The following is a 26,583-nucleotide window of genomic DNA, read 5'->3' as shown; positions in this document are numbered from 1 at the left end:
ATATTCAGGCAATATTCAAGGAGCTATTAAACTGAAAATATAATCAAAGGAGAGTTTATGAATTCTGGTTCACTCTCAGGAGACAGTGAACCAATAATTGAGAAATTACAAAAACATTCATCAGATTAATTTATCAAATCGAAAACAAAATTTATAGCCCTCAGTCCTAATCCCTTACACAACATGCTACTTTACAGTTTTTTTTTTACAACTGCTTACACACAAAATCTTCACATGTTATGCGATTTTTGAAACCTCTCACTCAAAGAGCAAAGCACGCATACCAAATCTCCAAAACCATAAGCTATTTCCCAGCCTTTCACTCAGTTTTCAAATCCATAAAACAAAGACAAAACACTAGGAAGTGACTTGCTTTCCTTTTCCAAACACAACAAATCACTCACTCACCAGGGCTGAGTTCAGCATTGACAAAACGTAGCTAAACGTTTATTACAACGGAAACAATGGTGCCTTAAACACACTGTTGTGTACGAAAGTGCGCTGATTTTTACTGCCTTTTTACAGTTTTTTATAACTGCTAACATCCATCGCAATCTGTACACATTTTCAAAATTTTAAACACAACATCAGTCTGTTCATACCATACCATTAACACAATTCATGTTGTTTCCACAGAATATGCAGTCAATTTAACCCATTTCTATAATGCTATAAGTTTTTCTTTATGTACCAGCTTACTCTATACCAAAACTATGGATGAAACATAGAAAAATTGCCGATTTATTGAAATTTAGGTAAAATAGATTAACAACAACTAATTCCTCCAGATCTCCACCAGAGACATTGCCATGTGTTAAGGTACTTTCAATTACATACACAATGCAGTAAAAAGGAGAGTAGAGTTTCTCCATTGTGGATAAAGAACAACACAGAGGAGGGGAGAAAGAAAGAAAAATGTCTGAACAAGGGAGAAGAATAGTTGGGCCAGGGAGAGGAAGAAGACCAGAGAGAAGAGTAGGTGAACCAGTAAGTGTTTCTTTCCAGGTGCATTGCGAGAGATGACATTAGATGTGATGTGAATGAGAACACGAAGATAATATAGATTAGAACCCTTCTGTGCATTTTTTGTTTCAGTAATATGTAATCATGCATTTACATTTACTCATTTGGCAGCTGCTTTTATCCAAAGCAACTTCCATTTGAGGAACAAAATACAAGCATCAATACAGTAAGAGCTATTAGCATGTCCAGCATCAATAGGGTAAAATACTTAGGGAAAGAAGTAAGAGTTAACAAATAATGCAATCAATACAAGAGAATTGTAAGGAGATGGAAGAAGAAGAGCACAGGAAATGGAGAGGTTAGGGGTTAGAGGTGTAAGCAAATGTGTTCTTGGAAAAAGTTAGATTTCAAGAGCTTCTTGAAGTTAGAGAGGGACGCCCCAGCTCTGATGGCATGTGGTAGCTTGTTTCACCATTCTAGATAAGAACAGCTGAGACTGAGATTGCTTTGTGCTTAGGGATTACAGAGCGAGGCGGCATTTGTGGCTGAGACAGTATTATTACACAGTTTGAACCAAAAGCTACATAGGTTGGATTATTTGTTGATTACTGGCTGCAATCTTTTGTTGCTAATAAAGCTTTTACTTCTGTAATTCTGTCACTTACATTTTTTCCTATGTTACATTCTGTAAAGATGACTCATTCACTTTTACATAGTTTGCCAAAAATGCACACATTTGACCCTTGATCCTTTTGCTGGTTTATAGTACAGTATTTTTATGCAAGAGCTGAATATACAGATATTCAATACTAATTACTTGCAGTGCTTACAGTATACGATTTATTTACTGTATACTAAATTGGGATTACTATACTTTTTTAAATTGAAAAATGTGTTTTTTATGGGCAAAAAAACTTTTTATGTAACTAAATGTTCTGGACGCTGTGTTTTGAATGCTCTGTGGTGTTTTACATATTGACTGGCTGTGTTTATGTTTTGAGAGCATTGTTTGATTTTGCCAGAAGAGTCAGGGTTTTTGTGAATGTAGTTCAAAGATTAGGTTTTGTGTTTAAAGTTTCGAGAAAATGGATGAAGGTTTCAAGAAACGTGTCTTAGCAATTGTGAAAAACTGAAAGTAATGTTGCACCGTAGATTCTGCTGTACAAAATGGAGAGGTGAGCGGTGCATTCATGTGGTGTTGGAATTATCGGAATCTTTTTTTCCTCCTTAAATCTTTATTGCAAAAAGAGAAATAATTTGTACAATAATTTGTTGAGGGCTGGTTACTTGTTTGTCTTCATCAACTTGCTGTTTTACAGTGCTTTCAACAGCTCTGTGAAACTAAGAACAGACACACAAAAAAGGCTATTACTGTAACTAAAAACAGTGTAGAAATGTACATGCTGGAATTAAACAAATGGGTGCACTACACCTGGCAAAAAAGTAATGTAATGATCTATAAATCTCACCAAATATGAATTTATATAACAACATATGCATCGATACTCATCTATAAAGTCAAAACACGTAATATAACTCACAAAAAAAAAAAAAAGCTTCTCCAGGGTTCGATACAGGTGATAAGATAAAACAAAGATGAATCACTCACTCACATCAATTTTCCAAACTAATCCAAAATGGCTGGTCTAAACTATGTCCCTACTCATGTGATCACAATTACCCAATACAGCAATGACATTCAGCTGACAGCAGTCTTAAAGGAACCACAAGGAGGTGCTAGTTGCCCTTAACATGTATGTAACATAACACCTCGTATGTGTAAAATACTACTTGGCAATAAAGCTCCTTCTGATTCTGATTCTGATTCAGAAGTGGGAACAGAGACCTGTACAACCAGGCCAGGAACACTCTGACTAAGGAGATCAAAGCAGCAAAGAGGAGTTATGCTGAAAAGCTAGGAAACAACTTCACAGCCAGCGACGGTGTGTCACATTCCTGCCTGAAAATCTGTGCAGGCCAGCTGGCCCCCATCTTCACACAGATCTTCAACAGATCACTGGAGCTATGTGAAGTTCCCTCCTGCTTCAAATGCTCCACAATCATACTGGTCCCCAAAAACCCTCCATCTCTGGACTAAATGACTACAGGCCTGTTGCCCTGACATCTGTAGTCATGAAGTCCTTTGAAAGACAGGTGTTGGCCCACCTGAAGGACATTACAGGCCCTTGCTGGACCCCCTGCAGTTTGCCTACAGGGCTAACAGGTCAGTGGATGATGCAGTCCACTTAGGACTCCGAAAAGGACAGGAGCAGACCACAACAGACAGTCAGGACTGCATTCAGGGCTTATACATTTCCAGAGTCATGAAACAGGCAGGAAACATCACTGCAGATCCATCTAACCCCGGACACAACCTGTTCCAGCTCCTCTCCTCTGGTAGGTGCTACAGAGCACTGTATGCCAAAACAGTCTCTGGAACAGTTTCTTCCCACAAGCCATCACTCTGATGAACAGCTGACTCTGACTCACAGTGTCAGGAACAATTCCTGTGCAATAACCCAGTAACTCTGTCTCTATTCAGCCACCGGTTTACTGGTTACCACTTATTTATTCATCATTCTCTATTTCAGAACTGTTCATATTGTATATACTGTATACCAATTCCACCTACCTCAAGTACATAACACCTGCAAATAATACTTATTTATTCCAGCATCCTTTGCACTATGCTCCATCACACTGTGTACATGTATGCTTGTATGTGTATGCGCACCTGTATATCTCAACCACTTCTGACATGTACATAATAATATAGATAATGATAACAATAATTGTAATAATTATTTACTCCTGCAATATTGCACTCTGCTCAGTGCAATATTGCACTATTGTCTCAATCTGTCTATTTTGTTTGTGTGTATATATTTGTTCTCTATACTGTAGCCTGTGTTTGATTTTATAACTGTATTATTGTGTAATTGTACAATTGTATAAGTTAGCACATTGTGAGCATTGTACAATCCAGAGTCCAGTTCCAATTCACAATCACAATAAAGCTTATTGTGATAAGCTGTTTTTTGGCAGAGCTGGCCGTCGCCATCTTGGTAGCGCGTCACTGTGCGTATGGCATTAGCTCCCTGAGCTAACTGGGTCACGTCAAACTAGGCGGGCATGGTTTCAGCAAGCAGTTACCTCAGCTCCACCCATGACACGCCTCTTTGACCATTTTTGGTTATACGCGATTGACGCACAGTGACGCGCTACCAAGATGGCGACGGCCAGCTCTGCCAAAAACAGCTTCAAAACGGCTCTTCAGAAACCAATGGGTGACATCATGGACACTACATCTATTGTTTTATACAGTCTATGCGTCTCACTTAGGGCTGGGCAATATGGCAAAAAATGTTATCATGATAAACATTTTCATATCATTTGATATCAATAATTATCACAATAAATGTCAAATCATTATTTCTTTCAAGTTTAAAGGCTGATTTTTGCTCCTGAGTGAAAGTTGAAGAGGCCAGGTGGTTGATTGTGGTTTTAAACTATTCTTTATGGTCAGAATATGAGAAACAATTGTCAAAGAGTCAATCACTTAACAAATATAAGGTAGAACATTCAAAAACAATTATGATAAAAATCTTTTTCCACAACAAGATATAAACATCTTTATAGAAAAATTAAGTGCTTATTCATGTGTGATCCAAATGAATTAAATCATACATTTATTGAACATTTGTTAAATTGTTATTGAGGAAAACAATATAGCAATAATTATCATTATTGTTTAATTGCTCAGCCCTGTTTGCTCTTAGGAGACATCAGTGTTTACTTTGAGTGTTTAAGTTGTACAATGATCAACTTTGACTAGAGAAATACCAGGGAAACTGAATGGCTTTTCATTGGAACACAAATAAAAAGGTGTGACTTTAACTTTATATAAGAGCAGATCTTTGTCTTGTTCAGCAGCTCCACACAGGACGGCTGAAGATACTCACTGGTACTGAAAAGAATTATCAGAACATCATTCTGCAGCAGGTCAGTTTTTTTACATTTCAATCATAGAGGCAAATCAAAGTGCTTTACATACATACAAGCAACTTGAGGCCAGTGTAAAGATTAAAAACAGGAGTAACATGTTGAGTTCTCTTGGTTCTGGATGAGCTGAAGTTGTCTTTTAGTTGAACCAAATAAGAGAGCTTTACAATTGTTCATCCTGCTGGAAATCAAGGCTTTAAAAAGTACTCGTTCTTAACAAATACAAGGATTTTTGTCTTGCCTTTATTTAACTGAAGGAAATGTAATTGCTCTTAGCACTGACAGAGTGTTCCCAGGGGACCAACATCACTTGGTGATAAGCATTGTTGTTATTTTTGTCATGTATGATGTGACCTAGAAGGGGCATGTACACGGTGAATAATAGCGGCTCAAGAATCGAAACCTGGGGCTTCCACATGTCATGGTGTACAACATAGCTTCTGCCTTCAAGACATCATCTGAACTAGCTGAGGACTTTGTCTGATAATTCCGACCCCTGTTCCAGTCTGTCAAGAAGGACTTTATGGCCAAAGTTTCAAAATCTGCACTAAGATGAAGCTGCAACATGTTTCAGCTGAATCAGTGTTCACTCGAATATCATTCAACACCCTATCAGTGCAGTCTCAGTGCTGTGATCTGAAGCTACACTGATTTCTGTCCAAAAGGCCATTTATATTTAAAAAGTTATTCATTTGAATCAAAACAGTGTTCTCACTGGCCTCTATGATAGGCCAACGAGAACGCTAATCATTTTGGTACATTAGTTAGCTTCTCAACAGTAGTGAACAAGGCACGATGAATGTTGATATTAGTAACATGTCTGTCTCTCTTAATGAAAGGTCATCATCAACTTTCATATCTGCAACATCTCTACCATGAAGATGCTCACTGTGACTTTCTTAGTGTGCACCATGATGGTGCTGACCCGAGCTACCCGTGAGTATTTACTGGCAGGGCTGGATTGGCATTTACTACAGTACTGAACATGAGAACATTTTTTAAAGTAGGTTTATATGCTATTTACTTTAGTGTTTCCATTTTCTGCTTCTAATTTACCAAATTGCAGAGTGAAAAATTTTACTTTTGACTTTATAGTTACTGCTTACTTTACAGAGGAAGATTTTAAAACATATGATCAACCAATTAAGTCTCGTCCCTGTCCTCTGAAAACCATGTATCTCCAAAGATTAAACTGTTCATGAGCTAAGAGAAAAAACACTGTTCGTACAGAAGAAGTACGAGAATTTTCTCAACACATTACGAAACACTAAGAATAAAAAATTATTTGGACACACAGGGAGTGGTGCATTTCAGCCTCTCTCAGATTTTAACTGTTGCCTTAACATGAAATCATCAATAATAATAATAATAATCCAATAATAGATTATATTAGCCTACAGCCTTCATGTGCAGTTTGCTGATTATACTGTACTTTTACTTAAAGAGGCTTTATAGAAATGAAGCACACACCTGTCAACATCTGAAAGGCTGCAGTCACAGAGAGAATCATGTTATCTTGCTGGCCAACACCTAGCACTTGCTAACGTTTTTCGATGCAGAGTTGTATCACTCTCCACATTATTACAAAAAGTATTTAGTCAGCCACTGATTGTGCAAGTTCTCCTACTTAGAAAGATGAGAAAGGGCTGTAATATTCATCACAGGTACACTTCAGCTATGAGAGACAATGAGAAATCACATTGTAGGATTTTTAAAGAATTTATTTGTAAATTATGGTGGAAAATAAGTATTTGGTCATTAAAAAAGTTTAAGTCAATACTTTGTAACATAACCTTTGTTGGCAATGACAGAGGTCAAACGTTTCCTCTAAGTCTTCACCAGGTTTGCACACACTGTAGCTGGTATTTTGGCCCATTCCTCCATGCAGATCTCCTCTAGAGCAATGATGTTTTGGGACTGTCGCTGGGCAACACGGACTTTCAACTCCCTCCACAAATTTTCTATGGGGTTGAGGTCTGGAGACTGGCTAGGCCACTCCAGGACCTTGAAATGCTTTTTAACGGAGCCACTCCTTTTGGGATCATTGTTATGCTGGAAGACCCAGCCACGTTCCATCTTCAAGGAAGGAGGTTTTGACTTAAAATCTCACGATACATAGCCCTGTTCATTCTTCCCTTAACACGGGTCAGTTTTCCTGTCCCCTTTGCAGAAAACAGCCCCAAAGCATGATGTTTCCTCCAACATGTTTCACAGTAGTGATGGTATTCTTGGGATGCAACTCTGCATTTTTTCTTCCTCCAAACATGACGAGTTGAGTTTTTAACCAAAAATTTCTATTTTGGTTTCATCTGACCACATGATATTCTCCCAATCCTCTTCTGAATCATCCATATGCTCTCTGGCAAACTTCAGACAGGCCTGGACATGTACTGGCTTAAGCAGGGGGACACGCCTGGCACTGCAGGATTTGAGCCCCTCTCGGTGTAGTGTGTTACTGATGGTAGCCTTTGTTACTTTGGTCCCCGCTCTCTGCCGGTCATTCATCAGAGTTTGAGTTTGGAGTCTGACTGTTTGAGGCTGTGGACAGGTGTCATTAATACAGGTAACGAGTGGAGGACAGAAGAGCTTCTTAAAGAAGTTACAGGTCTGTGAGAGCCAGAAATCTTGCTTGTTTGTGGGTGACCAAATACGTATTTTCCACCATAATTTACAAATAAATTCTTTAAAAATCCTACAATGTGATTTCCTGGTTTTTTTTTTTCTCATTTTGTCTCTCATAGTTGAAGTGTACCTATGATGGAAATTCAGACCTCTTTCATCTTTCTAAGTAGGAGAACTTGCACAATCAGTGGCTGACTAAATACTTTTTGGCCCCAGTGTACGTGACCCACAAAATACAGTATACCATTATGCAACAACACAGAGGAAGACCCATTCAATACTGTAATGTTAGTTACTGCAGTCTGGTATAAAGTGTGGCAACAATCTCATTTATAATATTCAGTCTAGCTCACTAACCATTTTGTTATCATCAAATACATTTAGCTGTGCTCACATCAGAGATGGGGACTCAAGTTTGAGACTCGGACTCAAGTCCGACTTAAGTCGCACACACCGTGAATTCAGACTCGACTTGAGACTTGTCCTCAACAGACTTCAGACTTGAGGTGCGGGGCTCGTGAACAATGTTTAACATAGATGTCTGAGCTTACTGTTATTCCCCTCCCTCCACTACTTATAACCTGCCTACATAACATGTAGTATCAGCTGGACGTGAGAGAGGACAACAAACACCTGCAGCTGCTGTGCCATTCCTCATAAGCTTTGACTTTAAAACTTCATACAACAAGTCCCAAGCAAAGATGCGCTGAATCCAAAATAGGTTAGTAACCTGAGGTTAATAAAAATGCAGCAGGTGATACAGCAGCAGCCGGATTGTCTGGGGCTCCCTGTTTGCAGCTCAGCTAGGCAAACAGCAGCCAGATTTAAACGGACAGACATGGGAGTAGTTTCCTTCTTTGATCTAACTCTGTAAATAAGTGTATTTCTCATAATGTCAAAATATTGCTTCAAGTAAAGGTTCTTCTTCCACCACTACTCACCATTCAGCTCTTCCACAAGCAGAGGACCAACCTGAGCCAGTGGAAACTACAGTAGAATGTGAGTGTATATTTCTTAATATTTTCAATGAAAACTGTTAAACACAATGAAATAACAAAATAAATAAACCAGCAGATGTCCTAGTTCACTAACTGCTATGTAAAATTGTCCGGTTGTTGAACCTGAGCCAGTAGAAACTACAGTAATATGTGTGTATTTCTTCATATTTGTAATGAAACCTGTTTAAGACATTAATATATACAGAAATTAAATAACAATATATAAATAAAAATAAATAAAAATAAAAGGGCATATTTCCCAGTTCAATAACTGCTATGTTAAATTGTCCAGCTACTACAGATGCAGACAGCTGGACAACAGGTCCAAAAGAACCAGGTTGGTGTGTATATATGCACTTTTAGAAAAATGCAACACTCTTTGTCTAAATGTTCTCCTGCAAACACAGAGAACCTGCACCTAGATAGTCGTGCAGCTCCCCTGGAGACTTAATAGATCTCTCTCTCTAATTTATTTGTCTTCAGATGACAACCATGACGGCTATGAACTGTCTTGTTCTGATGGTTGGACTATGTGCAGAACTGGAGTGTGTTGTCTCCGCTACGTTGCAGAACACTTGACTTGGACTGAAGCGGAGGTAAACTGGATGATTTCAGAGCACATTTACTTGAACATTGGGCTAACTGGCATCTTCTTTCAATGTCCTCTTACTATTGTTTTCCTTGCGGACATCACTCTGTCTGTTTATCTCCACTAGCGAAACTGCCAGTCCGGGATGGGAACCCTTGCAAATGTCATTGAGACTTTGGATGACATTTATGATGTGATGAAGACTGCCGGTCATAAGAATGGGCAAATTTGGGTTGGAGCCTGTAATACTTCTGAGGTATATCATTTATCAATACACAAGGTCTGACATTTTTTAAACAATATTCTCTGAATCAGGGACGAACTGGGAATAAAAAATGGCCCTGGACTTTGATCCAGCCAGGCCATCAGAACGGTGCACCGTATACTCCACCGCCCTGCTAATTCACACACTTTAAAACAGGTCCAGCCTCTAATAAACCACCTAGCAGCATCACAGCCATTGATCACTATGGCAGTACACATACTGAAATTGGCATGATTGAACTACCTCACATCACAAGAAGACTAGAAGACTAAAATTTCCACAATCCTCTCTGAGACAGAGAACTGTCTAACTGCTGCTCAGGGTCAGCTGGTTGGCTTTAAGTCATAATAAAAAACAGGGTGAACACCTCTCCAAACATAGAAAATAACCTAAGAGAGCAGCACCGATCATCAACCTGAATATAAATAAAATATATAAATTATAAACTACTAAAGGTAAACTACTAAATTTTGAAAAACTTCAAAAAAACAGCAGCGGCACCACTATTTCATAGCAAGTGAATGAGTGGCAACACAACAAATGTTACTGTGTGGCTTTACTCACCGTTTACACCTGTTGATGAGTTTCAATGTATTGTCTAGTAAGAGGTGAAGAGGCAGCAATCTTGTCGATGAGCATCATATCTAGCAAATCACTAAAGACACATTCTCCCACACAAAATATAAATTTGAGAGAGGAAGCACTGATTAGTTTTATAATGTGTAGAGGCTATATGCAACCAATGGCAGACATTAAATAAAATTAGCTACTTAACATATGTAAATGTCTAAAACATTAATGTATAGAATGAAAAGACAAAAACAATCAGAATCAAATAAATGCTTCTTTTAGCTAAATAAAATTACACAACGTCTGTGGCCCTGGTACTAATACTAGCCTACTACTACTGTGGACGAGTTGGTTACTTTTTTACATTTACTTGCATTTCAGCAAAGACTTTTGACTCTTTTGTCTGTGAACTTTTTAGCCCGACCCTGAACGTTTTTAACTGTAGCTCGTTTTCCAGCTGTCAGTGTCACTGTGGTGTGTGTGAGTGAGATGGAAGTGGCAGGGCTAAGGTCTGTGTATACCTTCATATGGAATTGACCAACAGGTCTGGGGAGAAGGCGGGGTTGGCCGGTGTCGCTCAACCTTCTGCCAACTTTTTAGTATTATTAGTAAGAGAGTAAAAGCTAAGGAAGGTGTCCCACTGGCCCGGAGGTTGGCCGGCCCGGTGGGAATTGTCCCGGTATTCCAGATGACCAGACCGCCACTGCTCTGAACTGATATTAAGCTTAACAATACTCTGTTCTATTTTGCCTCACAGGATCCTGATTGGCCCATGAGTATGATTCACGGGCGAGCAACATATGCGCCCCACTGTTTGCAAGTAGGAGGTAAATCAATTCAACTTGACATTATGTAAGAGTGGTATAAATGATTCTGGACAAATATAAAAAGTGTTGCATGGCAAATATTCTTTGGTTTTATAAAATCAGTTTAAAGAACAATGTGTAAGAAGATTTGGTCAGAAGTTTAGTTAAAAAAGTGAACCAACATGAGTTTCAGTGATTGATATCTACTAAAGTTACCTAACCAGCTTGTTTTGTAATCCCACTTGTGCCTTGATATGCAATAGTGAGTCATTGTAGTGTCCAGTCTGCCCTCAGTCCAACATGAGAGGACAAAGAAGCAGAGTTTTCAATCACAGCCAAAGATGGTGCAATCCGTTTATTGTTACAAAAACACGGAAATGGCTGAGAGCAGATGTCCCAAGTCAATAACTGCTGTGTTAAATTGTCCAGCTGATACAGATGCAGATTACAAATTCAGGACAGCAGAAACTACGGAAGAAAGTGGTGTGTATTTCTTCATATTTGTAATGAAACAAAAACAAAATAAAAGTGCATTGGTCTATATATATCTGAAGCTACATGTCTTTCTACATGGTGATGCATCATTAGACAGGTTAAGGTCTTAGTTTGTGCTGAGTTTACTGACTCCTGTGTTTTTGGTACTTACAGGAAATGCACATGGATGCTTAAATGAAACGCAGTGTGATGCTCGTCTCCCCTCAGTCTGCAGCGTTATTCTGATGTGATTCCTGGGCTGAAACAGAGGCATGGTCGAGCTGTACAAAGCACAAACTCCTGGTCGATGTGTTTTCATGCTATCAATTTCATATATAACCAGAAGGATCATTATCTCATTTGACATCTTTCTCTCTTTTCTATCGCTGTAACGCTACTTAAGGAATGAAGCGACAGGTGACATAAACAGGAGCTGGATTGTTTCTGAGACCTTGTGTCTTTAATAAGAGCAAACTGAATGTGTTATGAAAAGATTTATTTTAGCAAAGCCTTATTCTGAAGAGTTATTTGTTCTTTCTTGACTTTTTCAAAATTAAAAGTGCATCATCATTGAAACAAGCTGGTCTGTGAGTCTGTGTAAAATAGGTCTGATATAGGATATAGAATTAATTGCAACATCCAAACTTCACATACCTTCCTTTATGTTTGAGTTTTAAATACAATATTATAAATATTGTATATTCTAAAAATTTAAAAATATTCAATATTGTAAAGCAATGTTTCTTAACCAATTTATTCAGCCAGTTTTAATTGTTTTGATACTAATTGCTTAGAAATTAAACATTGCTCCAAATAGAATATGATATACTAAATATGATTATACACAAAAACACATACTGTACATACTGCATTTTATTTGTTAATGCAAAACCTGTGACAAATACAGAGAAATGATTCAGTGATTCTTAAACATGCTAAGAGTTGGACAAATCATTTAAGTACTGTCCCCTACTGTCAGATTTTTTTTTCAGTCTCAGTTATTTTCAGTGTTACAGAAGAGGATTAAGGCCACACGTGAAAAATATATTTGAGCTCTGAGATTATTCTCAAAAATCTCAGAACTTAAATACATTTTTCACATGTGGCCTTAATCCTCTTCTGTACAGTTTCAACTTTCGGCCTTTTTTGGCGTGGAGAGGAGGGGTCTGAAGGGAGGGGCAAGGAGAGTGTGGTTTGCATATAATTTATTATAACTTTCAGTTTGTATCATAGTGCAGAAATGTGAGCATGTTCCCGTTTTCAGAGCTCAGTCTTGACCGCTGAGGAGACGGTTTTGGATATGGATATGGCCATTTGTACTGACCACCCTTTCTGAAGGCACGTTTGTAACTTGTATACACACATACTTTCTGGCCACTTTTGTGCCTTCCACTAAGCCAGTGGGTAAGCATCTGCAATGATTGTAGGAAGGTACATTTTATAAAGTACATTTTCACCTCAGTATGAAGTTTTTCTAGGGTTAATGGCATTGCACTTACTGTTGCTGCTGACCTGTTCTTCCTAGCATTGGTGATTCGCTGTAACAATCCAGATAGGCACTTCTTTCCTCTTGGTAGTGATGTAGGTGCTTTGTGTGGTCACGTCTGGAGGCTGACTTCAAGTAGGAAAGTGTGACCTTTCTCTCTGAGGCCATGACTTCAGTGAAATCACAGATAAGCAAAGAAGCTGGCTTACTTCCTCCAGGACAGTGATGCCATTGTCTTTAGGCATAAGATGTCATGTGCTTCTCTCTGCTGCTAGTACCCAACAGACGGCTTGCTGCTGCTCCAAGAACCTGGAAATCATTTCAAACGTGGTATCCCCTCCTGGTGGCCACATCTTGAGTCAGTGCCTGCTCAGGGATGTTCAAGTCTGCCTGCTTCTTTTGAAGCTCTTGTTTCCGTTTCCAACTTTAACAAATCCCTTGCAACAAATGTGGGCATGGGATTCCACCCTTGGCATGTTGAGGACTTTGGAAATTGCCAGATTTAAACTGTGACCAAATGAAGAAAACCAAACACAAGGAAAATGTTCAAATGGCTTTCTGCATGCACTCTGTTATAATTCCAGACAGACTCTCTATCTTTATCTTCCAGTCCTGGAGCAGGTTTTCCATTTTTTCAGTGCTATACTGTCATGTGGTCTTCTTGAAAACACAGTGTCTCAAGTTAGTGGGACTTGAGTTGCCATTCTGAGGACAAATAGTGAACCGTACTGCCTTTTTCATTAGATGAAGAAATCCAACTTTTTACACAATCTGAAATGGCATCATGTCTTTGGAGATGAAACAGGTCATAGCTTTAATCAACTCTTGGGCTGGTTTTAAAAAGGGAGCGTAAGACACATTTTGCCAAGGATTCTGCAACAGTAGGTTGAACTGCAGCAGTATCAGAGGTAGTCTAAAGTAATTCTTTCTTTAACTCAGTTATTACGTAGTGTCTTACTATATTGTATTGATCTCATAGATGTTGCAGTAAATTTGAGGTGTTGGAAACTTTAGCTACAACTTTTTTTGTCAAGTTTTGCGATTGGGTGTCCGTCATCTTTAACAACCTCCTGGTCATTCTTGGTAAATCTAAAATTCTCCCACACTGATGAGTTTTTATGCTCGGTCCCTATGCCGTTGTTTAGCTAAAGTAGCGTAGCCCCATGTAGGTAGCCCCTCTACACATAAATGTCACTCTCACGTAGTAGTCCATAGACTGTACATTAGAATATCATCAAAAAGTTGATTTATTTCAGTAATTCCATTCAAAAAGTGAAACTTGGATATTATATTCATTCATTCCACACAGACTGATATATTTCAAATGTTTATTTCATTTAATTGTGATGATTAAAACTGACAACTACTGAAAATCCCAAAATCAGTATCTCAGAAAAAAAAATAAATAAATTACTGAAATAAATCAACTTTTTGATGATATTCTAATTGTATGACCAGCACCTGTATATAAGAAATGGACGTAGGTATTGTGACGTCACCAGTTGGTTTGTGATCGTTTTGAAGCCTCGAGTTTGTCTGATGTCGCATTTTTGCAACAAGGAAGTGCCCGGAAGTGACGATACGGCGGAGCTAACGGCCATGTGCGGAGCTAGCTAGCTTGCTTAGCTAGGTGCAACTGTAACTCACGTTAATTGTCATTTTAACAGGGCTGATAACTTTGTCTAGCGAACAACAGTCTTAAAACTAAATGTACTCACCAGAGAAAGTGAACAGCCAACTCCTAATAACCTTTTTCAATGGTGCTGGTTAAATTTACACAGTTCAGAGAGTACGACTTGTCAATCATAGATTCCCACCCTGAAACATACTCTGCTTTGTGGTCTATTTAAAATTAATAATTTACTAAATGAACATCATTTTGTATTGAAGAAGACTTGAAACTAGTGACTGAGACCATAAACTCATCAGGAAAGTGTTTACTGAGGGAATTATTCAGTTGAGAAGTAGGGTCATTTTTGCCATTATTTCTAATGGAGCCGGACTTCTTCTTGCAACCAGAAGAGTTGCCCCCTGCTGGATAGTCAATAGAATGCAGGTTTCAGGGACTTTCCGCATCGGCTTCATATTGTAGACCGGAAGCTTCCCACTTGAGTAGTCCCAACAGTGATGCAGTGGTTAACTGAACAAAAGCACAATTGTAGATTATATACAAATTATATGCAACCACGCTTTACTTGCCCCTCCCCTCACACCCCTTCTCTCCATGCCAAAACAGTGACAGAAAGTTGAAACTGTATGGAAGAGGATAAGGGCCATTTTTGAAAAATGTATTTGAGTTAATGAACTTTGATTAAAGTCAGAATTCTGGCTTTAAATTCAGAATTTAAATACATTGAAAACACACACTGAAAACAACTTTATCTAGTCAGAACATAAACAAAAGTTGCCATTGGCTAAGCCTCAAGGGACTAAAGGACAGTCTCTATGATTGGAATGAGCTGCAGAGGACATTGATCAACACTGATCTTTTGTTTCCTGAATACAGACTTATCTCGCTGGATGAGATGCTCAGTTTTCTTTTCTCTTTACCTTACTTTGTATCCTAAGGAGAGATCATTGTCCAATACAAAATGAAACTCCCTAACTGCATAAGAAGACAGAACCCTCCATGATTAAATTGAGAAAAGGACTACCGCTGTGCCCCGCTTTTATTGCAAATAGAGTTCAGCTAAAGTGAATGTCATCAGTAAATACCCCTTTCACTAGCAAGGACCACGCCACAGCAATGTGTGATTTAGAGGTACATGCAAATATGGAATGCATGATTATGGAGGATGGATTAATGCATATAGAGGGGAAGGGTGATGGTGGAAGAAGGATGTCGTCTGATTGGCTGATCTGAGAGTGTGTACAGAAGACCGGGCAGAGAGACTCAGTGTGGGGGTTCTGTCTCAGAAGTGTTTTCGCCCAAGCTTATTTCAAGCCAGTATCTAGATGAGACGTGAGAGAGCTGTGCCCTGATTGAATAGCAAGGGATGAGGGGAAGAAGGGAGCAGGGATGGGGGATGATGGGATGATGGGATGATGGGATGAAGGGATGAGGGAAGACAGGATGAGTGGATGTGTGTAGGGATGAATGGATGAAAGGAAGAAAAAGGGAGGGTGGATCAAGCGATCTGAAACAAGCGTGCTGTTAAATGTGTGCTGTTGAGCGTAGATCGTTGTCTGACTTGCATCGAGCAATCTGAAACAAGCGGTTCAGGCTGAGCGGAGCGGTATATGTAGCCTTGACAGGTGATTGAAGGTGTGGTTGAGGCGTGGCCCCGCTCCCAAACCTAAGTCAACAAATTAACTTCATTTGTGTGTTTATGGTATTACAACACAGGTCGGAACGTTTACTGGTGGTGCTCTTGAGTATTATTTTCACGTGTGGAGAAAACAATGGTACACTGTCCAAACCAAATCCAGCACCCACCACCTGAGTACAACTCAGTGTGTATGCTGTGTGTGGCAGTGTGGTAGTTATATTGTAATCCACTATGAAAACTAAGCTTATTGAGTGATTTTGTTATCCTCACATATGGACGTATGGTCAGGACCCGTCGTGTCAGTTTGTAACTGGGGATGTAAATGTAATGTAATGTAAATGCTCCATACTTGCCTTTCTAGTCTTTTCATTCATTCACACACCGGCGGAAAAGCCGGCAGGGGCAATTCAGGGTTCAGTATCTTGCCCAAGGACACTTCGAAATGCAGCCTGGGGGAGCCAGGATTGAACCGCCGACGAAGCCCTGTAGCGTCACTTTTGTAAAGGTAAGTATATACAGTAATATTAAACAGATAAAACAGTAAAGAGGTGGTTGGGGTGGACAGAGGGCTAGTAACCAGACTTACAACCAGGAGCCATGTCCCGTGTGAAACAAAAAGTCAAATTACATAAGTTAACTGAAGTATTATTTTAACTGAAACCATGATCTTTAGCCAACCCTAACCAAGTACTTTTGATGCGTAAACCTAACCAAATTGCTATGTTGTTCAAATAACAATGTTTTGCAAAGTTAATGTTTTATTTTTAAAGTGTGACTGGACATTGCATATTTATTGTTGCTAACCATTGCTAACTGCCCTTGTTGTATGTTTGTTGTTTGACTTAGATTAGATAGTGGTTTATTTTAATTTAAAGCTGCACCTAATGATTATTTTTCAAATTGATTAATCAATTACGATAATTGATAATTATCGATTACAATGATTTATTTTTGATTAGTATTCTACTTTTTTTTTATTATTCTATTAATATAACAATTTATCCAAAATAAATATCAAAAATAGGTCTCATTAATAATTCAATGGTTAATTCAATCATCCTATTGTACAAATGTATTTCTATCAATGTGGGGCAAAGAAAATAACAAATTACAGACTATAACACGCAGACTGTAACAACAGTCACATTATAATTAGTCTGTAATATTAGTTTTGGCTGTTTTCTCACTCAGATGTGGCCGTTAAATAAACTGAAAAATGAGAACATTAAATGACACAGGCTGCAGCATTACCTTACCATGAGAGCAGCAGTGTAAAAATTACTGTTAACATGGAGACAATGATGACATAATTAGACAATGGAATACATAAAGGAAGGAAGGCCTAAAATCTTAAACACGCTCCTCGTGCTGATAATTCTAATGTACCATGCTAGTGTGGAGACCAAAAGTGCTGCTGTTTCCATCTTGACAAAGTACTCCGGGATGCTTTTGTTTCACGTGATCACACAACACTCTCCAATTCACAGAGCTATAAATAAAATACTCCCAAACTATATTTACCTTATAGCCTACTTTTAAGACACCGTTGTTTGTGGTTTCAGTGAATCATTTTGTAATATTGATTGGTTGAAACAGCCAGTGTACGGACTCTCCGTTCACTGTTGGCCTATAATTAATAGATGATGTTTCATTATTAACAATTTATTGGTAAACACCCCTTTTGAGACTTTTGAGGTCTGGTTATAGGTCCGTGACTCCAGAGTGGTGCCCCGTATTTTTTAAGGATAATTAATAACTTTTAATATGAATCCTTTTACTAATATTTCTAGAATTACATACCTGAAACAAAAAATGGTGTGCACATAGGTGTGTAACTTTTGTTGTATAAGCCAGTATTTATCTTGCAGAGATCAAACACTGTCATTAGATAAACATTGATTATGGGTGGATGAATTATTGCGTCTATTTTCAGCTGCTTATCCGTGTCAACATAGCAGTGGCAGCAGGCCAAGCAAGGTGGCCAGGATGTCCTACAGTGAGATTCCAAGGTATTCTCAGGCCAGATGGGGTATAGAATATGATTCCTCAAAAATATGCACCAGTGAAATCATACACATCCAGATTGGTCAAACAATATCCTCTACACTTAAGAAGTTGATTTATTTGGCTTCTTAATTTGTTGCACTAAAAGTGGTTTTCCATTTCAATTACAATTTGTATTTTTTGTTTATGGCCAGTAATGTTCTTAAATACATTCATTTCAGACAATGGAGACCTTAGAGTGTTTCTTTATCCGGCAGTAATGTTATCAAGGTTTGTGAATGTGGATTACTATTAACTTTACCTTCAGGTCTTGTGTGTTTATGCTATTAGTAGAATGCAGGGTTAATGTATCTCAATGATTTAAATCTTCAAGATGTTTGCTTCAGGAGAATTTTTGCGTTTACATTACACTGCGTTTGAGCTTCTCTATTTAAACTCAACTCGGACAGTGAACAAGTGAATGAACACAGCTTCTGAATAAGTGTGCTGCTCTGCGGTGGCGAGCATAGTTGAATTATTGTTGTGAATATCAGTGGATCCATGGTTGCTATGACTGATCCACTGTCACATTACACAATAGGATTGAATGTGAAGCCACAATAACCTTGCATTAAAGTGTGTGTGTGATACTGGTGTCTCTGGAGTTCTAATGAACTATTCATTATTGTTTACTGTAAATGTATATCAGATCCATGTTTGCTATACACTATCCTCATCAAAACACTGTCATCAGTATTTTTCTTTCTTTTTACAACAACTCGCACACATAGGCGTCATTTACACTGGGGACGTCCCTACCACATTTTGAAATGGCTGATTTTGTTCCCATCACTTTTTGAAAGCATTAGTTACAAATGTTCTGAAAGATTACTTGCACCAAGAAATATTAACAAATGAAACTGCTTTGAGAAAGGTTTGTTTGCACAATTTTAACTAGAAACAAATGTGCATTGTCCAAATGTAAAAGTAAAAGTAACTTAAGCTGAAAAAAGCTGCTCATTACTGCAATATATAGTTATATTTTTATATTTATGAATTGCCAATTGCCAGCTGAATGTGTTTTGTTTTGTATCCCTTTGTATAAATAAAGACATTTCCACCATACAATTGAGCAGAAAATGTCTCCAGAATGCAGGAAATTAAGTGTTTAATTCTTTAATTTCCTTTTAAATACTGTTAAAAATCTTCTGGCCTTGATCTTGTGTATCTTCACGTCTCATGAACCAAGTGTTCACAGATGTCACGGCTGATTAGCTGCTCAGTCTCACTTCAACAGAAACATATGAATAACGTTTTATTTTGAAAGTACTGAGTAAATGTTTTCTTTTAGGCAACATTAATGCTTACACTGACTGTGTTTGGCTGCTGTCAGGTAAACCATGAGCAATACATCAAAGTGAAGCAGGGCGTTGTTGAGCATTACAATCCCTAGATAAATACCAGGGACTTTTCATTGCAACACAGATAAAAGTTTGACTGTAACTGTATATAAGAGCTGGTCTTTGTTTTGTTCAGCAGCTCCACACAGGACGGCTGAAGATCATTCGACAGCAGGTCAGTTTTTTCATATTTTATCACAGATGTTTTAATTTTTGTTGGGTCCATCTGTGTGCAGCATCAGTTAAAATCAGCTTCACCATGTTAGGTTCTACCAGCTGACTGCTTTGTTAAGATCTAAGTGCCCTACTGGGATTATATTATTCAAGGAGATCAGATCAGATTATTGAGTGATTTATAAACTAGCAGCAACACATTAAAATATGTTCTAGCCTGTAACTTGAAGCCAGTTTGAAGATTAAGAACAGGAGCGCCATTCTGTTGTTTTTCATTTGAACTCTGGCAGCAGCGTTCTTCTTTAATTAGTTTCTCTAACTCTTATGTGGACTTATTCTTGCTATTTTTGATGAAGATGATTTAATTTTGCCTTCATGTGTCTGCAGAAGCTGAGATCTGAGCTTATTAAAACACACATCAATTCAAGGAAATGTACTGTAATTGCATTCAGCTACTTGCTCTAAACATTTATGGAGTGAGTCTAATGGTGAACATAGCTTCTGCCTTCAAGATATGATTTGAACCAACTAAGGGCTGTGTCAGATAATCCCACCCACTGTTTCAGTCTGTCAAGAAGGATTTTATGACCCACGTTATCAAAGGCTGCACAAAGATGAAGCAGCAACTAATATTTCAGTATTCAGGCAAATATCATTTAACACCTTTATCAGTGCAGTCATGGTGCGGTGATCTGAAGCTACACTGAAATCTCTCCAATAGACCGTTTATAGGCTATTTAAAAAGTTCAAAACAGCTTTCTCAATAATCTTTCCAACAAAGAAAAGATTAGAGACAGGTCTGCAATTATATTGGTTCAGGTTTCCCTTCTTTTGAAGGGCCTTAACAACTGCAGTTTCCATCCATTTCCAATCAACTGAAAACTTTTGAAAAGGCTTTTTTCACTAGAAAACAATAACTCATTACACACGCTGAGAGATAGGACGTCAGAGGCTAATCATGTTGGTGCATTAGTTAGCTTCTCAACAGTAGTGTACAAGGCACAAAATGTTGATATTAGTAACATGCCTGTCTCTTTTAATCAAAGGTCATCATCATATTTCATATCTGCAACATCTCCACCATGAAGATGCTCACTGTGACTTTGTTTGTGTGTGCCATGATGGTGCTGACCCGAGCTACCCGTGAGTATTTACTGGCAGTGGTGGAGTTGCATTTACTTAATTTTTATTTGTAACAGAGTATTTTATATTTTATTATTACTTACTAAAAGGAAAAGTTTGACATTTTCAGAAATACACTTTTTCGCTTTGTTGCTGAGAGTTAGATGAGAAGATTGATATCACTTTCGTGTCTGCTTAATATGAAGCTACAGCAGTAGCCAGGAGTATAAAAACTAAAATATGCTGTATAACAAGGGTCATGTGCCAGACAAGCTGGGACAATCTGTTTCCTTGTTTGCAGCTAAGCTAAACAAACAGCTGCCTGCTTTAAACAGTTGGATGAGATGAGAGTAGTTTCCATCTTTCCATCAATCTCTCTGTAAATAAGATTATTTCCCAAAATGTTGAACTATTCCTTTAAGTAAAGGCTATAAGTTCTTCTTCCACCACTGCTCACTGATGTGTCAAACTGTCTATCCAGCTCTTCCACAAACAGAGGACCAACCTGAGCCAGTGGAAACTACAGTAATAGGTGAGTGTGTATTTCTTCAGATTTGTAATGAAGCCCATTTGGCATGTTAATATAAACACAATGAAATAACAAAATAATTAAAACAGCAGATGTCCCAGTTCACTAACTGCTATGTAAAAATGTCCAGCTGTTGATCCTGTGCCAGTGGAAACTACGGTAATAGGTGAGTGTGTATTTCTTCAGATTTGTAATGAAGTCCGTTTGACACTTTAATATAAACACAATGAAATTACAAAATAAATAAAACAGCAGATGTTCCAGTTCACTAACTGCTATGTAAAAATGTCCAGCTGAACCTGAGCCAGTGGAAACTACAGTAATAGGTGAGTGTGTATTTCTTCAGATTTGTAATGAAGCCCATTTGGCATGTTAATATAAACACAATGAAATAACAAAATAATTAAAACAGCAGATGTCCCAGTTCACTAACTGCTATGTAAAAATGTCCAGCTGTTGATCCTATGCCAGTGGAAACTACGGTAATAGGTGAGTGTGTATTTCTTCAGATTTGTAATGAAGCCCATTTGGCATGTTAATATAAACACAATGAAATAACAAAATAATTAAAACAGCAGATGTCCCAGTTCACTAACTGCTATGTAAAAATGTCCAGCTGTTGATCCTGTGCCAGTGGAAACTACGGTAATAGGTGAGTGTGTATTTCTTCAGATTTGTAATGAAGTCCGTTTGACACTTTAATATAAACACAATGAAATTACAAAATAAATAAAACAGCAGATGTTCCAGTTCACTAACTGCTATGTAAAATGTCCAGCTGAACCTGAGCCAGTGGAAACTACAGTAATAGGTGAGTGTGTATTTCTTCAGATTTGTAATGAAGCCCATTTGGCATGTTAATATAAACACAATGAAATAACAAAATAATTAAAACAGCAGATGTCCCAGTTCACTAACTGCTATGTAAAAATGTCCAGCTGTTGATCCTATGCCAGTGGAAACTACGGTAATAGGTGAGTGTGTATTTCTTCAGATTTGTAATGAAGCCCATTTGGCATGTTAATATAAACACAATGAAATAACAAAATAAATAAAACAGCAGATGTCCCAGTTCACTAACTGCGATGTAAAAATGTCCAGCTGTTGATCCTATGCCAGTGGAAACTACAGTAATATGTGAGTGTGTATTTCTTCAGATTTGTAATGAAGCCTGTTTGAAACTTTTATAAAAACACAGTGAAATAACACAAATAATTGAAACAGCAGATGTTCCAGATCAATAACTGCTATGTTAAATTGTCTATCTTATACAGATGGTGATTATTTTGATGATTGGACAACAGAACGAAGTGAGTGTGTATTTCTTCAGATTTGTAATAAAGTCCGTTTTAGACATGAATATAAACACAATGAAATAAATATATAAATAAAAGAGCAGATGTACCAAGTCAGTAACTGTTATGTTAAATTGTCCAGCTGATGCAGATGCAGATGATGATTCTGGGACAGATGAATCTACAGAAGGAAGTGAGTGTGTATTTGTTCAGATTTGTAATGAAGTCAGTTTGAGACGTGAATATAAACACAATGAAATAACTAAATAAATAAAAGAGCAGATGTACCAAGTCAGTAACTGTTATGTTAAATTGTCCAGCTGATGAAGATGCAGATGATGATTCTGGGACAGATGAATCTACAGAAGGAAGTGAGTGTGTATTTGTTCAGATTTGTAATGAAGTCAGTTTGAGACGTGAATATAAACACAATGAAATAACTAAATAAATAAAAGAGCAGATGTACCAAGTCAGTAACTGCTATGTTAAATTGTCCAGCTGATGAAGATGCAGATGATGATTCTGGGACAGAGGAATCTACAGAAGGAAGTGAGTGTGTATTTGTTCATATTTGTAATGAAGTCAGATTGAGACGTGGATATAAACACAATGAAATAACTAAATAAATAAAAGAGCAGATGTACCAAGTCAGTAACTGTTATGTTAAATTGTCCAGCTGATGAAGATGCAGATGATGATTCTGGGACAGATGAATCTACAGAAGGAAGTGAGTGTGTATTTGTTCAGATTTGTAATGAAGTCAGTTTGAGACGTGAATATAAACACAATGAAATAACTAAATAAATAAAAGAGCAGATGTACCAAGTCAGTAACTGCTATGTTAAATTGTCCAGCTGATGAAGATGCAGATGATGATTCTGGGAAAGAGGAATCTACAGAAGGAAGTGAGTGTGAAAATATGAAAAATCAAAAACAAGCTACCGCACAATGATCTGACTTTACTGCATTTATTGTATGCAACGTGTTTCGCTCGTTGATTCTTCTCAGATGTGTGCTAAGTAGACACTGTCTAGGTCATGTGACCAGTACGTTCCATTTTTTCTATGACATTTGTCTGGTGTATATACATTTATAAAATCAACATCATATACAAAATATTATAATACATGAGCAAAAATGTGATTAGTCTCCAAACAGATCAAAAAACATCAATATATATCTATTAAACTAAACATACATAAGTCACAAGCATTACATCATTACAGGAACTCATAAATAGCCTGTAGTTCCTACCTCTGTCATGTACACCGAAAGGGGAAGACGGGAAACCCAATATCTCAACTTTCCCTGAAGGTAAGATGGACCTAAGAGAAACATATCATCATCATCTTCATCACAGGGATGAGCTAAAATCTAGTGTCACATTAAGTCCATGAGGCTCAATTGTGTTCAATTCATGAATCCAAAAAGCTTCCCTTCTTAAAAGTTGGTTAATCATGTTACCCCCTCTTGGATTAGGACACAATCTTTCAATGCCAGTAAATTTAAGGGAAGTACCCGAACCATTCTCTTTATAATGTCTAGCAATGGCATAATCCATATTCCCATTTCTAATGGTTGCCTTATGCTCTGCCACTCTCAATTTAAGATTAGTTTGGCCTACATACATTACATGACAGAGGTAGGAACTACAGGCAAGGAAGATATATTACTAGGATTATTGTAGACTATTGTTACAGGGGCACCGGCCCCTGTTGGCTCCCCTCCAAAACCGCCACAGGAGCCTGAAGAAGCACTGGGCGAAACATGTTGCTCACAATAAATGCAGGAAAGTCTGATCAGTGTGTGGTAGCTTGTGTTGTAGCCTCATGCTGCTATCTGTCAGCACCTTATTGTTGTTGCTGTGCACGGGGAAATTCTTGTTTTATCAGTAACTGATGTGTTAAATTGTCCAGCTGATCCAGATGCAGATGCCAAACCTGAGACAGATTAAATGAAACGCAGTGTGATGCTTGTCTCCAATCAGTCTGCAGCGGTATTCTGATGTGATTCCTGGGCTGAAACAGAGGCATGGTCGAGCTGTACAAAGCACAAACACCTGGTCGATGTGTTTTCATGCTATAAGTCTCATGTATAACCTGTAGCATCATTATCTCATATTACACCTTTCTTTTTCTGTCGCTGTAACGCTACTTAAGGAATGAAGCGGCAAGAAACATAAACAGGAGCTGGATTGTTCCTGAGGCCTTGTGTCTTGAATAAGAGCAAACTGAATGTGTTATGAATGATTTTAGCACAGCCTTATTCTGCAGAGTAACCTGTTCTTTCTTGTCTCTTGCAAATTAAAAAGCTTAAGCATTGAAAAAGGCGGATGGTCAGTATCACCTCAAAGAATTCTACCTCTATTACCATTAAATAATACTGTACATATCATCATTTTTGGTATTGTATATATATATATATACACACACATATACATACACTGATATATATCAGAAGGTACAAGATTGATTTTTAGAAATTTGACATAGTCATGAAACATGACTGACATCATGTTACTTGGAGGGCTGTTGACAAAATATTTCTACTGCTGAAACATACAACTTGCCTAAATCATGAAATTGTCACAGCTGGTTCTAGGGTAAAGACCCAAATGCATACAGCTGACACAGAGCTTGATGCAATGATTTAATTACCAAAAATGCAGGTACAAAGGCTGAAAGGATGCCAAAACATGTAAGGATCAAAACTTTTTACTGGCCGACACGCCAGTTATTGATTGGACGCTGTAGCTAGAACAAAAGTAACAGAATACAAAGAGTACACATGCATAACTAACAGACAACACTTAAACAAAAACAGAACAAGAAGACAGAGGCAGGGAGTCAATAGATAACTCAGACACACAAATGGAATAAACCAGAATAAACCGGAAAAATACAGAACACAAAACCAAAACCTTTACTTGATAGTGAATCAGAGAACAAATAAAAATAAAACTTTGGAGTAATAAACTTGAGTTTACTCTGGTATCTGTCTCCACTCTGGTATGGAACTCCAGCGATGTATCAGCTCAGGTCATCGGTCGCATGCTATACTTCTTGTTTTTATTGTAGTTGTGAACAGTGTGGACTCAAAATTCCTTCTGTCTCTGTTTGAGAGAAAGGGGGGGGGGGGTATATCAACTCTCAACAGACGACTGAAGAGACCCCGAAGGAAGAGGTGAAAGGTTTGCTTTCCCTAAGTGCTGTTTCTGGGCAGTTCGACCATAAAACAGCCAGATAAGGCTCGGTGCCTGACTGTTAAAATGACAAAGAAACACTAACTAGAGATTACAAACAGTCTATCAAAACTCTTTTTAAGAGAGGGCAGGAAACTTTAAACTGCCCCCCCACACACACTTACCCATGGCAACTGACCTCCCTCTTTGTTTTATTACCTCAAATCAAAGGATATTCTCCTCTTCACACACAGTTGTAAATTGGTGAGAAACTCCAGGACACCAGAGGACAGCCCTGAACTCTTTGTGTAAACAAAGAGTACTGTCTCCTCAAAAGTAAAAAGTATTACCTTGTTTAATTAAATAATCTTTAAGTTACTTAACTAGGTCTCTCCACTCCATTTGAGTAGTTATGTTACCATGTTGTTGTTGATATTGTTGTTGAAAAGAATCTAAAGTTAATTTTGCAGTGTTTTAATTTTCAGCAAGGTCACCTGCCTCATTTTATGTTGTAACCAATGCTTTGTTCAAAACACTTTATGACATTTCCTTTAGAAAGGATATGATAAAGAAATGTCATCCTATACTCGATTAAATTTCCAGCTCAAATTTAATGTTAACCCTTTAAAGTCCTCACCAAGAAAAAATTACGGAAAAATTATTTCTTTACATTTTTTATTTTATTAGGGCAATAACAACAATAATCCCCCCAAAAATTTTAACAGACCCAATAGTTTTTCTGATATACTGCTCTACCATACGGTTGAGATGGCTCTTCATGGTAATACTTAAATATGCATTTTAATACCAACAAACTTTAGAAAACATCATATAAAATGACAGTTAACAGCAGAA

The 26,583-nt window shown here is 37.8% G+C and overlaps 2 protein-coding genes across 31 annotated transcripts; both read left to right on the top strand.

Annotated features, from left to right (window-relative positions):
- Window positions 1–4,862: 4,862 nt before the first annotated feature.
- On the top strand, window positions 4,863–11,865 carry LOC119891857 (lactose-binding lectin l-2-like). Its single transcript, XM_038703803.1, has 9 exons — window positions 4,863–4,965; window positions 5,805–5,901; window positions 8,536–8,586; window positions 8,878–8,922; window positions 9,069–9,181; window positions 9,302–9,430; window positions 10,767–10,836; window positions 11,245–11,298; window positions 11,464–11,865. The coding sequence occupies exons 2-9, from the start codon at window positions 5,841–5,843 to the stop codon at window positions 11,538–11,540; spliced, it is 600 nt and encodes a 199-aa protein (XP_038559731.1). The 5' UTR covers window positions 4,863–4,965; window positions 5,805–5,840; the 3' UTR covers window positions 11,541–11,865.
- A 7,583-nt stretch (window positions 11,866–19,448) lies between these two features.
- LOC119891853 (secreted acidic protein 1A-like) lies at window positions 19,449–24,874 on the top strand. 30 transcript variants are annotated; one of them, XM_038703771.1, is made up of 17 exons: window positions 19,449–19,602; window positions 20,648–20,744; window positions 21,205–21,255; window positions 21,383–21,418; window positions 21,546–21,578; window positions 21,706–21,741; window positions 21,869–21,904; window positions 22,031–22,063; window positions 22,191–22,226; window positions 22,354–22,389; window positions 22,527–22,562; window positions 22,690–22,740; window positions 22,868–22,918; window positions 23,046–23,096; window positions 23,224–23,274; window positions 23,402–23,452; window positions 24,464–24,874. In XM_038703771.1, exons 2-17 carry the CDS (start codon window positions 20,684–20,686, stop codon window positions 24,499–24,501), a joined length of 687 nt encoding a protein of 228 aa, XP_038559699.1. In that variant the 5' UTR covers window positions 19,449–19,602; window positions 20,648–20,683; the 3' UTR covers window positions 24,502–24,874. The 30 variants fall into 30 exon arrangements, with proteins under 30 accessions (XP_038559699.1, XP_038559703.1, XP_038559700.1 ...); XM_038703775.1 differs by lacking the exon at window positions 21,383–21,418; XM_038703772.1 differs by lacking the exon at window positions 21,546–21,578.
- Window positions 24,875–26,583: the final 1,709 nt, after the last annotated feature.

This window comes from Micropterus salmoides, unplaced genomic scaffold, assembly GCF_014851395.1.
Source record: "Micropterus salmoides isolate LMB-PRFRI ecotype aquatic unplaced genomic scaffold, ASM1485139v1 Ms_hic_scaffold_7, whole genome shotgun sequence".
Taxonomy (NCBI): Eukaryota; Metazoa; Chordata; class Actinopteri; order Centrarchiformes; family Centrarchidae; genus Micropterus; species Micropterus salmoides.
This window is presented reverse-complemented; position numbering and strand designations above follow the sequence as displayed.